The 17,916-nt window shown below is 42.6% G+C and overlaps 1 protein-coding gene across 4 annotated transcripts in view; it reads left to right on the plus strand.

Moving 5' to 3' along the window:
- The window catches only part of Elmo1 (engulfment and cell motility 1), a 623,184-nt gene that overhangs the window by 591,049 nt on the left and 14,219 nt on the right, over positions 1-17,916 (plus strand). For all 4 annotated transcript variants that reach the window (XM_023713447.1, XM_023713448.1, XM_023713449.1 and 1 more), the window contains 2 exons: positions 4,919-5,026; positions 11,928-12,010. In XM_023713447.1, coding sequence (XP_023569215.1) covers positions 4,919-5,026; positions 11,928-12,010 — 191 coding nt within the window. The remainder of the gene's footprint in view (positions 1-4,918; positions 5,027-11,927; positions 12,011-17,916) is intronic.

Consider the following 17,916-nt stretch of genomic DNA (forward strand, 5'->3'; position numbering starts at 1 on the left):
CTTTTTTGTTTTGTTTTGTTGGAGGTGGGTGTTCCATTGCAGTTAGAGTTACATTTGTAGTTATATAGGTCTTGCTTTAACTTGGTCTTAACCATCCAGCAAAAAGGTATAACCACAAAGTATAAAGAGTAAAGCTATATTAATATGCTGAGCTGTAAAAGGCGAGAGAGAGAGAGAGAGAGAGAGAGAGAGAGAGAGAGACAGAGACAGAGACAGTCAGAGACAGAGAGGCTCAAGCCAACAACTTCAGACAAATGCCAGTTGTGCTGATAACTCACTACTATTATGGACTATTGAACTATATTGGGTTATTTTGCTGAATTCAAGTACCTACAATCTTTAGATTGGCATCAAATATAAAAAGGTCCTTTAAAGATGTCTCCAAATACAGATTCTCTAACTGCAAAGGATTAAGTTCTTCTGATGTCTTCTGCTTCGTAGAATGTCCAACATCGCCCATGGCAACTACTACTCAGCTGGCTGGTCCACTTGTCAACTGAGTGAAATATAAAGAAAGAAAATTTGAAATGTTTTTCCTATTATTGGATAGAACAGATGTAGAGTACTTCCATCAACACAGAAATATCTGTTGGCCTCACTGCCAGAATCCCAGTGCCCAGTAGTTATTAGCTCTGTGATAATCTATGTGACAGCAGGAATAGCTTTAGTCAGCCCTTCTTTCTGAGCTTGTGAGTTTGACGCCAGCTTTTCCCCTCTGATCTCTCTCGTCTCTCTCGTTTTGTGTTTCTCTGTCTCTGTGTCTGTCTGTCTGTCTGTCTGTCTGTCTGTCTCTCTCGCTCTCTCTCTCTCTCTCTCTCTCTCTCTCTCTCTCTCACACACACACACACACACACACACACACAGAAAGAAAGAGACTGACACAAAATTGTCTCCATAGTTTTGAGTTTAGGGATGAAGAGATGGCCATTAATGCACTTTCAGCCATAACTGACTACAAGACTTCCATATTAACTTGTATTTTCTCTTCAGATGCTAGCAAACCATTTTTGTTAATGTTCTCGTGGCTTCCTGCTAATTGCTTTCAATGATGAAATCCTCTCTTCCATTGCCCAGAGGGACTGAGAAACTAGTAACACCATGCTGAGTTTTTAAACGCAAATGCACATTGGTGTTTTATTTTTTTGGTGTTTTTTTTTTTTTGTTTTTGTTTTTTTACCATAAAAGAAACTGCAAATCAAGCTGCTGCTGATGGCTGAGGCTGAACTCAACAGTACCGACATGTCAGCGTGCTCTGCAGGGCAGCTGGTGCTCGACTCTCCTTGCTCATGACAGTTCTACCTATGAACGAGAGCTGCACAAGCAGTGGTGCCTCTGGACCTCCCAAAGCTGCAGACTGCAGCCTCCTCCTGCAGGAAGAGTCCAGCAGGGCAGTGCCCATTTGCTTATGAGTCCAGGCAACTGCTCAGGCTTTTCAACCTTTCCTTCTTATGTTTTCTCATCCCTGTAAGACTTGCTGTTTGATGAGAAGGAACTGGACACGTCACTTACACAAGTGATGCACAAGTCTCTTTGCACTTAGCCATTCTGGGAGTAGACAGAATGTGGGAAGAGTAACAGAATTGACCAGAAAGAGAAAGAAAAGAGGAAAGGGAGGAGTGTTGTATCAGTGAAGGAAATGCAGGCTTCAGGAAGGAAAGAATACTGTCAGCTGTACACTAGACAGTGACCAGAGTTCCAGGCAACCTTTGTGTTTCTTTTATAAAAACATCCATGGCAGCTTTGAAAAGAATGATGGCTTGTCTCCTGGAACCCTGATAAATAGCCTCTGTTCTCTAATAGTTAGAAGATGCAAGAAGATGCTGCCTAAGAAACTTTCTCATCTGTTTCCATACAGCCTGAGTTCCTGATTGCTCTCTGTCCCTGTTTCCCAAACCAGGAACACAAGCATGTCTACTGTTCCTCTCTTGACTACCTGTAAGAACTGAGGACAGCCCTCTGTCCTGGGTTTCGTTTCCATTTCGTTGCTTGAGTATCCACTCATTCTAGGGACCTCTCACTGTAGTCAGTAGAGCACCATGCATGGTGCACACACTGTAAATATTGGGTAAATAAATTTAGCCTGAAAAATATAAACAGCAAAATATTACAAAGTCTCCTGAATAGTGGTGACATCTTACAAATAAATATAAGTTGTGCAATTTACTCCATACTACATCTGTGTGTATTAAATTGTGTACAAGTTAATGGAGCTGGCCAAATAACTCAGCGGATTAAAGCACAGGGGTCGGGGGTTCAATCCCTGGACCTGTGTGCCAGCTCCACCCCTGGGGTGCTCTGAGTTGGCAATTGAGACTGGGCATGGTAGTGTGCACCTGTAATCCCAGTTCTTAGGAGGCTGTAAACAGGCAGATCACTATGAGTCCAATCTAGTAGTGAGACCCGGAACACCCTCTAGACCCTTCCCTAAAAATACAAAAAAAAAAAAAAAAAAATTGTGTACAAGTGTCATAGTACCTCCTTTCAGAATATACTGAGTCTTTGTGATCTTTGTTGGTTGTGCCATATGGAATATTTGGCTTTAGGTTCTACCACCAAGCCCTTGAGCTTACCCCCAGCTTGAGCAGAAGAAATTCCTATAAAGAGCAGGCTGCGACCTTCCTCCATATAAGATCAATATGTCCAGACTTCCTTCCCAGCTACCACCCATCAGTCACTTAGCCCAAAATCCCACCCCAGAGGTAACAAAGGATGGAAAGCTTAGCTATGGCCATCAAGAGCTGTGCAGACAGCAGGAAGGGAAGTTTCCTCTAGGAAGAGAGAGCCATCCGGGGCACTGGTCAGAACTCAGCCATTCACAATTCCTACTGTGAATTCCAAGTCAAATTCCCAAATGCATCTCCTGATGGAAAACCAGGCGTTGCATATCTGCATAATTAAAATGGCTGGGAATAACTTTCCCTTCTCTATTATAACTGCTTTTCTAGAAAAATGACCTGTAATTGGTGTATCTAATGCCAGTTTGAAGATGTAGCAACTCCAGATGTCTCCCTAACCAACAAATGACCTTTAACACCCCTTAAATTTTTGCACTTAATTTTGCACCCCTTAATTTTTGCACTTAATTTTGTACCCCTTAATTTTTGCACAGATTCCTTTCAGTATATCGTTTGCCATATTCTGACTGCACTCAGAAATTCTGAAGCCCTACTTATGGCCTTGGAAGATAGGAATCACAAAGGCACCTCCTTTTTCTGGGCCAGCTTTGGACATTTTCTTTGTTCATTGTGTGGCTTCTACTTCCATTTTTAAAATTCTTCTTGTCTATTAAAAGGGTTGTAGTTAAAACATGATTTTGCAGTGAAAGCAGTTTTAGACAGAAAACCACTTTTCTTCAAATGCAATGGAGAGCTTTGTAGTCAGCGGGGCTTCAGAACAATTTGGGATTAGAGGCACAGTAAGAGGGGGCCTTGACCAAGACCTTGGGTAAGCACTGCATAGGAAGGAAGGGCCCCACCGGTAACGGATGCTCTGGGCCTCCAGTCTTTTAACTGTATCTCTTTGGGTCTTCATTTATGGAGTTATCCAAGACCACCTGTGCAGCTTTGATGGGCCATGCACAGCACCAAGTGATGGGGACTCTGCAATTATAAGACAGTGGCTGGTAGCAGAGATGCTCTGTCTTTTCCACATTGTCAGCCTGATGAGGATCCTGGAGTCTTCTTCTCCAATCAGTAACTTGGAAATTTGCTGTCCTCAGGCTACTGCAAATAAGGGGAAGGCTCATGTAGTGAGCATGTGGGCAAGCCAAGCTGTGTTTGTGGTACAGCAAGGGTGCTCAGCAAGGGAGGAGAGGCCCTTCTGCTCCAGCAATCAATGGGGCATCTTGGAGGAGGTAACATCTAGGGTAAGCTCCAGAGCCACTTGAAGCACAAATATTATTATCACCATTAAAGTTTCTCACCTGTGAGTCTACATATTGATAAAAATGTTCTTTGGGTCAGCCAGATAGCTCAGCAGATTAAAGTACCTGTTTAGGCAGACACAGGGGCTGGGGGCTTGATCCCTTGCCTGCAGTGCTGGCCCCAGCCCCAGGTTGCACTGAGGCAATTGAGACTGGGCATGGTGGCGCATGCCTGTAATCTCAGCACTTGGGCTGAAAAACAGGAGAATCACTGTAAGTCCAATATATATATATATATATATATATATATATATATATATATATATTTGGGGTTTGGGGGGGGTTTTGCTCTTCGCCTATTTCTCCTTGCCTCATGGCCTCTTTCACATTTTCTTATTACATTTTGCAGCTAAGGAGGTAAAAATTGAGGATGTTATTGGTAAAAATAATCCCAAGGCTTTGGTCATGCCCATTCAGAGAACTGCACTCCTTCACTAAGCTCCTGATGGATGCAGGTGGTCCCGGCATGAAGCCCATCCTCATGGGTCTCACCACTCTCCCAGCAAGCATTCATTGATCACTGGTGGGCTTCAGTTGCAAGGATGGGCAGTGGTGTGCCAGCCAGGGGCCCACCTTGTATGCAACCACCTGAGCACTCTGAAAAGCAGAAGAAAGTAGAAATAGATAAGTCCAAAGCATGCTGTTTCTTCTCCATCTCCCTCCCTGCTTTTATAGCCCCAAGTGGAAAAAGAATTGTCTGTTGGTGATAAAATTCCCTCTGGGAGCCATCACCTCAGAAAATCTTTTGCCATTGACCTTGAACAGGTCAGTGACTCTCCTAATGGTCACCGAATGTACACCAAGCAGTGAAAGTAACACCTAAGTATCCAAATCAGAAGGCAGCTTCCTGCCCCAGGTGCCAGAATCCATTCTTTCTCAAGGTTTAAAATCAAATGAATTGTTTGTTGTTCTAAGCAAAAGTACTAGAAAGTAACCATGCACATACTTTTGGAAAGCAAAATCGCTTACCTTGTAAACTTGTGCTTTTCTCCTCAGACAAGTTTTGGTATTGTCGGCTTTCACCAAATCACAAGGTCCTACATTATGGAGACTTGGAAGAAAGCCCTCAGGGAGAAGTGCCCCACGATTCCCTGCAGGACAAACGTAAGTCTCTCTCTTGGGTGGGACACCTGAGTTTGGGTTCCTTGGTTGTTTCTTTGTCACAGTATAACATGCATACAAACTAGCCGCCAAAGTCAGCCTTTGGAACTTGGCTTATTCTGTGATACGATTCAGCCTGAACATTCCCAGCGAGCGTGAGAACCTGATGGGTTTCACATTTGGCAGGGAACAGAGATTCAGGTGTCTACTTTTGACGTTACTTATCCAGATGCTACTTCAAGGGACCTGAGTGGCATAAATCCAATTTTGTCAGTTGTGTTTTTCTTAAGGCCGCCAGATAATTTCACGTAACTTAGATCCGTGACCTTTACCCTATGTCCTCATGATGGGTTTAATGTGTCCTGGACTGGTACTGCAGCACTAATGCCAAATCTAAATACAGCTAACTTATTCCAAAGAAGTAACAGATGCTTTGAAAACTTTATGATGAATGACATCCTACTATTTGCTAAATATTCTCCAAATATTTATTTGTGTTTTTATGTTGTCTCCTTTAACATGCATGCTTTAAAAGATGCAGTACTCCATGAAGTTTTTTTTTAGCCCAATACCTCATCATGTGACAGATGCCAAGTATAGTGTTAAGTGTATAAATTATACAAAGCATTCTAAAATTCTCAGGGGTGCAGAATTGATTTCAAAGAGAAATGAGATAAAGGAAATACAGGGCCAGGGAGATAGCTTGGGCTGAGGAGATAACTCAGTAGAATAAGTGCTTGCCTGACAAGCACAGTCCTGATTTCAATCCCTGGCACAAAAAAAAATAAATAAATAAAATAAATAAAAGGAAATACAGTCTCAGGAGATATGCCAGGGAGAAAAATCAAAGAGGGAGCAGTTTGAACACTTTGAAGTGAACTTTAAAAGTCAGGTTGACCCTGTGGTGTGTCCCAGAGAGACCCCACCCCCATCTCACCTCCCTGCCACCCCGGGCCCAGGGAGGTCAAACCTGAACTGTTTTCCTTATAGCTCATGGCCATTGAATGCAAAAATAAACTCTGAGTGGGAAATTTTGTGACACTTTCAGATTCCATGCTGTCATCTCAGACATACAGCCAGGAATGTTCTCTTTTCCTCCAGCTTAAAAATGGGACAATCTGGTCTCTGTAGTGTCAGGTATTTCTTTTCTTTCTGTGGGATAAGTCTCTCCCCAGTTCACACAACTGCCACTCTAAGGCAGGGAGACAAAATCTGAAGTCCTCGGTGGCAGAGCTGGGGTGTGGCCCGGCAACCATGCTGTGGGCCCTGACCCTGTTCCTGGATACAAGGACTCTCTGCTGAGGGTTCTAAAAGCCAGAAGGTGGTTCTCTAAGTGTGGTCCCCAGAACCCATCATTGTCACCTGAGAACATCTTAGAAAGGCAAATTCTTGGACCCTAAACCCTAGAACTGCTGAATCAGAGACTTGGCGAATGGTTGGAAAAGTTGTGTCTTCACACCATCCAGGCAGCTCTGATGCCTACTCAATTTGAGAATGGCTAAGCTAACTACTCTCTATGCGGCACACAGTGATTCCCCGAGTCCAGCTTTCATGAGGAAGTGAACTGAAAGTGCACTGCCACTTTCTCACTTTGTTAAGAAAGGAATGTTGCAGAATAAACCCTTGCTAACATTTAATATCACATTTTTTCATAAAAGAAAGAGCTCTTGATCACAAAGGTAAAAAAGTAGAATACAGGCAGTCCCTTTTGCTGAATTAAATTAACTTTATGAAAGACTCACTCCCATGTCCTCATTTTGTTCCACTTGCTGTTGATGGATGAAAACTCTCTACCACTGTCTCAGGCTAACAGTTTGTGTTCACTGTTCTATTGCAGTAAAGCAAAAAGAGGTAGAAATTATTGTTGGTTATAGCGACCAGCAGCTGTCTGGGAGTTCCCCCCAGCCCATCCTCCACTGGACCAAGGCAATAGAAAATGAAAACTACAGCTTGCTTTCCCATGTGCCCATGGAATCAGCCCTCTCACCCACTGGATAGCTTACTTCATAATTATAGGGACAGTATCCATTTATCAAAGCAAAGGTCAGCATGTGACTAGAAGGCCTGCCAGGGTGAGAGGCACCATACCCAGTGAGATGCACCATGGCCAGCTGCTTAGGCTATTGGGCCTTGCTCCCAAGGGGGCTCTGGCATGTGCACAGAGGCAGAACTCCCAGCCAGCACTGCCTGGGCTCACCCATGTGCTGATGTCCCCCAACAGTGCAAGGCTCTCAATTCCAAGGATCCAGGCTGGAGATGACTAGTAAGAGTCCTAAACACAGGAAGCCTCCACCTTGTGGGAAATGGCAGAAGCTCAAGGCCAGAGTAGCAGATCAATTTCCACATGGCTTTGGGAGTGGCCATGGTGACACCGGTTTTAGAAGAAGGTCTTGTCAAGGGATTTCCTGGCATGGCCTCCAAAACTCTTGTCCTCTACTTTCCTTTGCACCTTTTAAAGTCCAGCAATGTGAAGTTCCAGACTGCTCCAGTCTTTACACACTGAAGCAGACCACGGGTGTGGAGCAGGGAGAGTGAGTGTGTGCACTCACGTGCTGGTGAAATTGCATCTGCCGCACATGTGTGTCAAAGGAGAGGATATGTTCATGTAATGAATGTCCCGGAGAGAGGTGAGAAGTCCCCAGCCCACCAGCCTAAAGTCTGCTGCTTCAAGCATGCCTGTGCTTCACACTTCCTATCATTCTTCCCTCTGCCTGGAGCAAAAACGGCTGCCCTCTCACAGTTCTTACAAGTCAGAAACCTCACTCCTCTAGAAAAATGAGACTTTCCATTAATTAATGTTAAGTGCCATTGCTCTCGCCCTGTATGATTGCCCTCTCTTGAGACCAAGGGAGAAATTTTCTTCCACCCCTTAAGCTAATCAGCACTGAGTATTGAGATATTGAGAGGCCAAATAGTGCAACTGAATCCTCTTTATACAGCTAGCGCTAGTGAAGATCGAAGGCCTGTCCTTAGCTGCCTTCTTCTCTAAAGGTTTGGGAAATCTCTCTTTTCATATTCACTTTGCTTGCCAGAAAATACAGCCTTTGAAAATCCACATCCCCATAAGCTCCCTCTCACACCGTTTCCCTCCCACGGGGTTTGCTGGCTGTTGTCACCCCCACTAGACACAGGCTTACTGCTCCCCAGCCCTGCCTCAGGCTTCCCTGCCTTCCTTTGGATGTATCTAGGCCAGGCTCCTCACTCCCACATCAAAGGGACAGGGAGGACAGCATAGGCAGATGCTCTTGAAGGGAGCTATAAAGCCTGTTATGGTGAACAGTCCACACAGGCTGGTAGAGGTGGGGCTGTAGACCCAGGCAGCGCAGTGAAGAATTTGGGTCCCTCCATCTACAGAGATCATTAACTGTGACTATTGAAAATGGCAATAACTGAAAGTGCCATTTATTGCATGCATCTGATATGGCAGACAGCATCCGAAGAGTTGTACTTCTATAAATCACCTCCATGAAACTTAAAGAAACAGATACTATGCTCCTTATTTCACAGATAAGGAAATGGTCATGAGGAAAGATTGAGAAACACGTTCAAGGTCACAAGGTCAGTAAATACTAAGGCAAAGGTCTGAATGAAGCCATCCCACTGCATGGCCCAGATTTTTGCCCAGTGCTATCTGCAGCTTAGATGAGGAGCCAGTAATGATCTTGATTGCAGTCTTTGGAGTTAATTCTCTCAAGGACTCTACAGACTAGAGAATGTATCGTTTTCCTGTTGCAGTAAAGAAAGACAAAGTTCTGAGGACTTGAACCCCAAGTAATAGAGTAGCAGGTGATCTAGGCACAGCCGATCCCATCGTGCAGTGCCCATGACTGCCCTGCCAGAAGAGAAGGCCAGATCTGCCCTCAGGCCCCCGGAGTCAGCCTGTGTCTCCTGTCTCCCTGCAGAAGAGTTCCTTCATGGAGCTGTGCACACAGCACATGCTCTAAGCTGACCAGCGATGGTTTGGGAACTTTTTTGCCTTAGTCTCCTGGTAGTGACAACAGAAACTGCATTGTGGTGGCCACATGGAAGTTTTCCGCGCTATTTTCATTCTAAATCACAGCTAAAGCCTCTTACACAGATATCAGCAAAGAGTTTCTTGAACATGTTCAAAGTGACAGTCACCTCGGGGCCCATGCTCAGCTTGATTTGTGATGCTGGCACCTTCCAGAGAAATCACGGCCTAACAAGGGCCTTGTATGACACTGCATAAGTAACTCTCTCTCTTGGAGTTTCCATCTTCCCATTTGTAAGATTGTCTCAACACACTCTAAACTGAATAATGGTAAGAAATGAAGCCATGCCCTAGGAGACAAGAGTAGCGCTACTACTAGAGACAAGAGTAGGGTTGCTACTAATGCCCCTAGTGACCCTCCTGGTTCCTACCTGTGGGTCTTACTTTTTTATTTGGTTCCCTCATAAAAAGACCTGTTCAAAATACTATGTTGGCTTTGAACACATAGAGATAGAGATCCCTATGCATCCTCGTTAGAGTATAGATTCAGGAAGCTGAAGTCTGATCCCTCTATTTCTGTTCCTGGGATAGAGAGGACATTTTTAGCCCTTCCCATGCCTAATCTTCCAGTGCATCTAGAGGCAAAGTATGCAAAAAGCAACCTTTGAAAGCTACTCTGTATTTTTAGAATTTTATGTTTTCTCTTTAGTCATAATCCAATGAGTGATCTAGCAGCTTATCCTCCTGACAAGGGACAGTGCATATATAGAAAGATAAAATATGTGCTACCACACAGCCTAGGGAAAAAGTGCCTTCTCTCCCCTGAAGTCTTCCCACTAGCGATTCTGAAGGTTGACCCCATGATGGCATTTGTATTACTCTTGTCCCATTCTATCTGGTAAGTTTTCAAAGCCAAGGGTAACTGAAAATTGTAGATTGCCGACACTGTCTGTACTTCACTGACCATGTAATTAAACAAATGACTTTTAAAAATGTGCTTGGGATGCAAACTGTGTGTGAACTTTGGGGAGGTTTGTAGAACTGATTTTATAATTATGTAAAAAATGTACTTCAATGTCTTCACTGAAATTTTAACCAGTTTCCTAAAGTATCTAAGTGACCTCATAGGGTAATGATTAAACTGTCACATCAACCATGGAGAGGAACAGGACAATCTTTTGTCATGAAAGCAGATCTGAGGGGAATGGTCACAGAAGGTTCAGGAATTGCAGGAGCCAATGACAGGAAGTTGCCACTCTGAGGGTCTAGGAAAGGCATTTGAATTAAAGTTTATGCCAGTCAGAAGAGCCTGCAGTCCTGCAGTACACTGCAGGAACAGCCAACAGCATATTGCACTGTAAGCCAACAACAAAGTTAGTTTCTTGCTCACATTATATAACTACTATGACTTGATGAAGGACTGCTCCACACAATTGCTGTTCTCATTCAGAGACACAAGACAAGGGCTTCTTCATCATCCAGAGCTACACCATCTGAACAGAGCGTGTGCTTCCTCAGTCTCTGCAGCGGGGGCAGAGATGATCAATGACATGGGCTTTCCATTGGCTTGGCCTAGGAAAACAAGCATTTTCTCTTACATTTTATCGGTCAGAAACCAGTTGTATGACCTCCTAACTGCAAAGATTTCTGGAAAGTATTATCTTCCATCCTGCTGGGAGAAGTAAAAAGCAAGATATTAGTGATCACAAGTAATGTCTAATGAAAGAATCTGTAATCAGGGCTGTAAGGAAAAAAAGCAGATGTAATAGGATAGCTAGGAGTCTGCAGAGGTTCCTGGAAGAGCTCATCACAGCCCTACTCTTGGATAAAAGAGGGCTGTTGGGGTGTCATTGAATTTGGACAAAGTTTTTAGTAATATTCAGGGACCTAGAAAATGTTAGTTTTAAAGGCCCTTTCAGTTCTATTGCTTTAACATGCTATACACTGTATAACTTTATCTTCATCTAGCTGTCAAATCCTAAAATCAATTTCCTTAATAAAAGCATGTGAGCATTAACTGTGAAATCTCTCATTATTATCGTCACTGATGGAATCTAGGAATTGATCGCTCACAGATCTAGACTCCAACTTTGGGTTAAGCCAAGCCAGAAAGCATGGGCCTCTCCCCTAAATTTACCACTTGTGGGACTGAAAAGATCAGGGATTAGAGAGGGGCCATGCATTTTTTAAGGTTCCAAACTAGCCTAGTTTCCCTTTCTCAGTTGATCTTAAATGCATAAAAATTTCTGTCTTCTCTTTTCTACTAGCTCTAACTCCTGAATAAGACAAAAGATACCATCATCTCATTGAATTGCTTTATTTTCAGTGTTCTGTCAGCAAAGAAGTTTTTCTTTATTTGAGTTTAAGTTTCATTACCATAAACTGGGGATAATCAGACCTACCTTACAAAATTGTGAGAACTAATGAGATGGTGGACAGTGAGACTGTAGGGAGGAAGAGTCCAGAACCTTATAGCCAGAAAATTTTCATGAGTTAGAACTGTTTTCCCTATTTATCCCAAGCTTAGAAGCCAAACAGATACAGAATCTGTGGAAGCCATACTGATGCACATAAAGCACTGGGCACTGTTCCAGGCACGGAGCAGCCCTCTCTAGGGTCGGGATGAGCGCTGCTGCTGCTGTTCCAATCACTGTCACCTGTTGTGCCATCTGATGCTGTCTTCCAAAGCTACTATGACGGCCATTTATTTGCACTTTGCTTTAGTGACCAGAAATCCACTCATGGACATGGCTTTACCTGTCCAGAGATGCTTTTTATCAGAATATAAGAATATATTTTAATTTCTAGTCTTAGCCTCATCTTGTTAGCACTGTCCTATTCTCTTTTAGCAGCAGCTGCTGGGAATGGCACCATAGTGGTTTCTCCTGTTTCTTTATCAACATCTAAGCTCTCAGTGATGCTGTGAATTTTGTTTTCTTTTATGAATTGCAGTTCCAGTGGCAGATATCAAAGCCGTGGTGACGGGAAAGGACTGCCCGCATATGAAAGAGAAAGGTGCCCTTAAACAAAACAAGGTATGATTTCCAAATTATTGGGATCAGCTCTGACTGCACCATGCAGCCAGTAATTATGATGGCTTAAGCCTTTCTTTCTAGCAGTGTGTATGGGTGTGTGTGCTATACTGCATCACATGTCTTTGATATCTATTTCCTTCCTGATTCGTATTGTCTCTTGCCCTTATTCTTCTCACCCTGACCATTTTCTAATACCCACCGTCTCCTCCTTTCTTTCACTTCTTGTCTGCAATCAGCACTAGGAATTGTCCTTGCTGTTCTCACCCTGTCCTCCCCAGCTTCCTCCCTTGTCCCTATTCATTCTGTCTTGGCCTCTTGTTTACGCTTGTCTTCCCTCCCCAGTCTTATCCATAGCAGCCTCTCTGGGGTGTCACTGAGACAGTCAGACACCAGCTGCTTGGATCTTAGAAAACTTCAAGGACCTGATGTCCTTCAGTGTGGTGGAAAGTAGTCTGTGAAATAGCTCAAATCCAGCTTAGAGGGGAGAAATTGCCCAGTCATGTCTGTTGCTTAAAGACCCTTCATTTTTCAAGTTCTCAGTTTCCTCTCTGAATTTGCCACCAGCTGTCACCATCACAGCCCAGGATCCAGCACAGACAGTACAGGAAGAAGCATTTTGTGGAAAGACAGAAGAATTTCCTTAGCCCCAGGATGAAGGCACTTTCCCTTTGAGAGGGGTTTTTGGAGAGCCAGTTCTTTGTTTATATTTTTGTTGGTATTTTGTGATGTGTAACAGTCATAAACAGAAGTGTCCAGATTTATCTAGGTTCTCAAAACATCTTGATCCTAAAATATCACTAAATCAATAGGTTGTTTCTTTATTTCCAGCGTCAGTATCTAAGAGGAAAACCAAAAGGATACTTGTCCTATTTATCAATCAGTTAAAACAAGCAATCCCTGCTCTATAATTTCAGACACTGTAAGACAGAGGAGAATCTAGGTCTTTGACATGTAACCTTAGCTATGCATCCAAAAAAACAAACTGTAAGATCTTTGCCTCGTAACATACCTGAGTGTAACTTTTCTCAAAACCACATGCATTCCCTCTCTGTTAAGTCCATCACAACTCTGTCATGGAATGCATTTGAATGATAAGCATGAGGATGTAAGTGCACTGCCTAAGAGGCCAGGCCTGTGGGTTACCTGTTACACAGGACCTTTGGGGTTTCCATGTCTTTCTTCTCCACAGTGTGGGGAGGTAGGATCTGCACAGCTCAGCAGACTCCATGGAGCATCCTTACATGTAGCAGCAAGTCCTGTGCTGACCTCTTTCAGCACACACAGGGCTTGCTGTGTGATCCACATGCCGGTTCCGCCATGCACGATCCTAGAGAACACTGGCTCTGCTCTCTCCTAGGCAAGGTCCCCTGAGATGTATAGCACTTGGAGTGGAGAGGGAGAAGCTGGAATCTAACAGGACTCTGACCCAGAGAAAGTAGGAAAGGTAGGGCCAGCAATGGAACAGGCTGCCTGAACTGGAGCCTACTGAGTGGGGACAGAAAATTATGTAAAACACATACAATGAGACTTGCTGTTACAGCCTGACACATACAGAGCTTGAAAGCTGTCACTCCCAGTCTAACAGCAAGAAGAAATGAGCAAAGTAGAAATCAGCAACTTTTCTTGGACTGTTGGGAACATGGAACACCAAGGGCAGCAACAGAGTCACAGCCAAGATCTGTTTCCTGGTGCAGATTATACATTAGGAATATACTGCAGGGACACTCGGGGCATTTCTGTTGAACTGCTGCAGGCTGAGTGTGGACAGTAGAACTCCCCTGGAGGTTGTGTTATGGGGGCAGTGGGCATACTTTCATGAAATCCAGAAGCACCAGCAAATTCTTCCAGTAAATATTCCAGAAAGATCCCTCACAGCCATGGCAGGAGATGGGAAAGAGCAACTATGAAATAGGCCAGAGCTTTCTTCATGACAAAGTCCTTTTCCTTTGGCCCCGTATGGAAAAAGAATTTCCCTGATTTCAGGCCTCGTAGCATCCATGTTTCAATTGTGAGCTTGGAGCTATGCAAGACCTAGTCACTGGTGCTCAGGGCCTTAAAAAGGAGGAAATTCTGCAGCTGGGCAAAGAAGAGGAGAAGGCACAACAAATCTATGCAACTGGAGGAACTCTTGAGAAAACAATAGAAACACATAGGGCCCCTAAAAGTTAGGTATTTATTGGAAAATTATAGACTCTTATGCTTTCCTCATCCTTTACCACCATGTCAAACAAACTCCAAAGTAGTAGCAATGGATTATGGCCAAAAGATCAAGAAGACACAGCCTCGCAGAAGAGTGCTTAGGGAAGGTAAGTTAATGGAAGACACAAAATCTGAGAATTTAGAGGAAGCTAAAGGTTCTGGCCCTTGTACTTACAGCAGCCATTAAACGGAGCTCAAATCCTTGTCAGATTAACAGAAATTAACACCCTAAAGCTCCCATTATGTCTTTCTTCTTGTTACCTGACATTACATATCTAGATTGCAACAAGAACAATAAAAATACACATGTGCAAACAAACAAAAAAAGGAGAAAGCACAGCCTGAAGAAACAATTGATTATCAGAACCAGATTCTAATATGACATACACCATGAATTAGTTGAATAAGAAATTTAAGGGGGCCGGGGAGATGGCTCAGTGGAATAAGCGCTTCCCTGGCAAGCGCAAGGGCCTGAGTTCAATCCCCGGTTCCGCACAAAAAAAAAAAGAAAGAAAGAAATTTAAGATTTCAGATGTTGTGAGATCTAAGAAAAAAAGATAGCATGTGAAACAGAGAGGTAATGTAAACAGAGAGATGAAAATTACAAGACACAAAAGGAAAGTCTAGTATTAATCAAAAACATGGTAGCAGGAATGAAGAATACTTCAAGAGGATTCATTTGTAAACTTCCCTTGGTTGAGGAAAGAATCAGTAAACTCGATGATGGGTTGATATAAACGTTCTGTGCTGAAATGAGAACAGAAAGAGAGAGAGAGAGAGAGAGAGAGAGAGAGAGAGAGAGAGAGAGAGAGAGAGAAAAGAACTGTAACAATTGCAAAGGGCATAACATATGCATAATTGGGAGACCAGGGGAGATGAAGAGAGCGGAACAGAAGAAATACTGAAAGAATAATAGCCAATGACTTCCCAAGATAATGACAGCCGTCATACCAAAAATCCAGCAGATTTAAAGGGCACCAACCAAGATGAGGATCCCTGAAAGCAAACATTTAAACATACCTGCAGAAAAACCAAAGTCAAAGAAAAAAATGAAAGAAGTAGTAAATCTAGAGCCTTATTCATAGAAGAATAAAGTTAAAAATTAAAGTGAACTTTTCTCCAGAATCTGCTACAAGCAAGAAAAGATTTGAGTGGATTGCTGAAAGAAAACTCCACACCCCTAAAATTCTGTGTCCAGGGAAACATGTAGGAGAGATAAAGATTTTTTTTTTCAGAGAGACAAACACTGAGGGATTCACTTCCAGCATATCTGCTCTGCAAAAAAATATTCTAATGGGTCCAGTCAGAAAAAAATCATAGAGATCAGAAAAGTAGATCTACTTAACGAAAATATGTGTATCAGAGAAAGAGCTGGTAAAGGTAAAATTAAAATCCTAATTTTTATTGCTACTCCAGCTAAAAAATCACTACTCACCATCAGGTTATTGTGGTGTGAATGTATTAGATGGATAAATGAAATGAGCAACACCTGTATCAAAAAGAAAGAAAGAACACAGAGAAAAATAGAAAAGAGTTACAAACACATTCTTTATTATTAGTGTTTGTATCACTGGTACTCAATATACATTCATAACTTAGAGGAGGAGAGATTTATTTGGTTCATGGTTTCAGAGGATTCAGCCCACGACACTCAGCTGGTTCCCACGCAGGAGCATCATGCGGGGGTAGGGTGAGAAAAAAAGATACTTCATTCAAGGCAGCCAGAGTGCAGAGCAAGGGAACAGCGTCAGAGAGAAAGCACTCACGGACCTTATGTAGGCCCCAAGGTCATCATGACCCACCCCCACACATGCAGAATTATGCTCTACCAATCCTCTTGGTAGTCTCCAAAGTCAATCATGTTGATTGACATGTTACAAGTCCCATGTAACAATCACAGCCACCTTCCTTTAATGATCAAAAACACTTTCTTTTTTCTTTTTTATTTTTTATTTAGTGCAGGGTCTACAGGGTCTCACTACACAGATCAGACTTGTGGTGATTCTCCTGTTTTCAGCTTCCCAAGCGCTGGGATGACAGGTGCGTGCCACCGCGCCCAGTCCTCATCACTGTCTCAGCAAGCCCCGGGGGCAGGACTGGCACAGCAGGCTGGGAGTCAAACCTCTGACCCCTGCATCTGCCTAAGCAGGCACTTTAATCTGCTGAGCTTTCTGGCTGGCCCGTAAATATAGGCACACTGTAACACTTTAAATATATAGATCTTCTAAGCCCATAAATTAAAAACTATAGACTGTCAAAACCGAGTTTTAAAAATGTTATGCATTATCCACAAGAAACTCAGTTTAGGGCTGGGGAGATAGCTTAGCAGTCTAAGCACCTGCCTGGCAAGCACAAGGAGCCAAGTTCAGCCCTCAGTACTGCACGCTGTGCCGGTATCCAAACAGGGTGTGGAGGATCACTTTGAGTCTGAGCTGCGTAGTGAGACCCTAGATCAAATAAATAAATATTAAAATAAATTTTAAAAAAAGAAATTCAATTGAAATATAAGACTATTAATTTAAAAGTAGTAAAATAGAATGAAACATCATGCTAACAATAATCAAAAGAAAGCTGTAGAAGCTATATTATTTCAGGAAAAAAAAACACACTTCAACAAAGAAAATTATCAAGGGGTCAATTCTCCAAAAAGACGTAGCAATCTTACAAACGTATGAACTTAATAAGAAAACATGAATTTATGTGAGTCAAAATTTATAAAATTGGTAGAAGAAAAAGGCATCTTTATTATTATATTGGGAGCGTTATCCCTCAGTCAGTAATCAATATATCGATCAGGCAGAAAATTAGAAAGACTATCAAGGGCTTAAAGAGCACCATCAGTCAACTTGATAAAAGTGATTGCAGTAGAATGATCCACCCATGAAGCTATAGAATTCATATACCCCTCAGAATCCCTGAAAATTACCTGAGCAAAATTATTCAGTTGTTTGTAATTCTAACAATACATTTCTAAATAAGCCATAATTCAAAGGAGGCTCAAGAGAAATTACAAGGTATTCTAAGGTAAAAGAAATAAAGATACAACTTATTAAAATGTGTGATTTGATTAAAAAATACTTTTTTTATTAGGAAATATATAGCGTAGAAAAGAAAGAAGATCTAAAATCATTAAGTTTCTACCATAGGACAGTAAGAAATTGCAATTTATGCCTAACCAGGTTAGAACATATAAAAATGAGGATAGAAATCAATGAAAAAAAAAGATACAAAGACAGAAAATAAAATAGCAAAACCTGGACCTTTGAAAAGATGAGAAAAACTATCTTCTAGCCTGATTAACCAGAAAAAGTGGGGAAGGAAAGAAGTGAGAGGAAGGGGAGGAGAGGGGAATAAACAGAAAAGGATAGGATGGGATAGAACAGAAAAGGAAAGGGGAAAGGAAGGGAGAAGAAAGCTCAAGTCAGCAACATCAGGTATGGAAGTGGTGGTGATCTCGATTCCACATATTAAGTGTGTGTGGATTTGCCCTTTGTAGACCAGACTCCTCCTCCTTTAAAGGGGACTAACAGTACACTATGAGAAAATGATGTTTTCTAACCTTTTTTGAAATTATCATGGCACTCAAGTAACTAGATGGATGGATGGGTGGGTGGATGAGTGGGGTGAATGGGTGGATGGATCAGTGGATGGATGGATGGATGGATGGATGGATGGATGGATGGATGGATGGATGGATGGATGGATGG

The sequence above is a fragment of the Octodon degus genome, unplaced genomic scaffold (genome assembly GCF_000260255.1).
Source record: "Octodon degus isolate 3935 unplaced genomic scaffold, OctDeg1.0 scaffold00031, whole genome shotgun sequence".
In the NCBI taxonomy this organism is placed as follows: Eukaryota; Metazoa; Chordata; class Mammalia; order Rodentia; family Octodontidae; genus Octodon; species Octodon degus.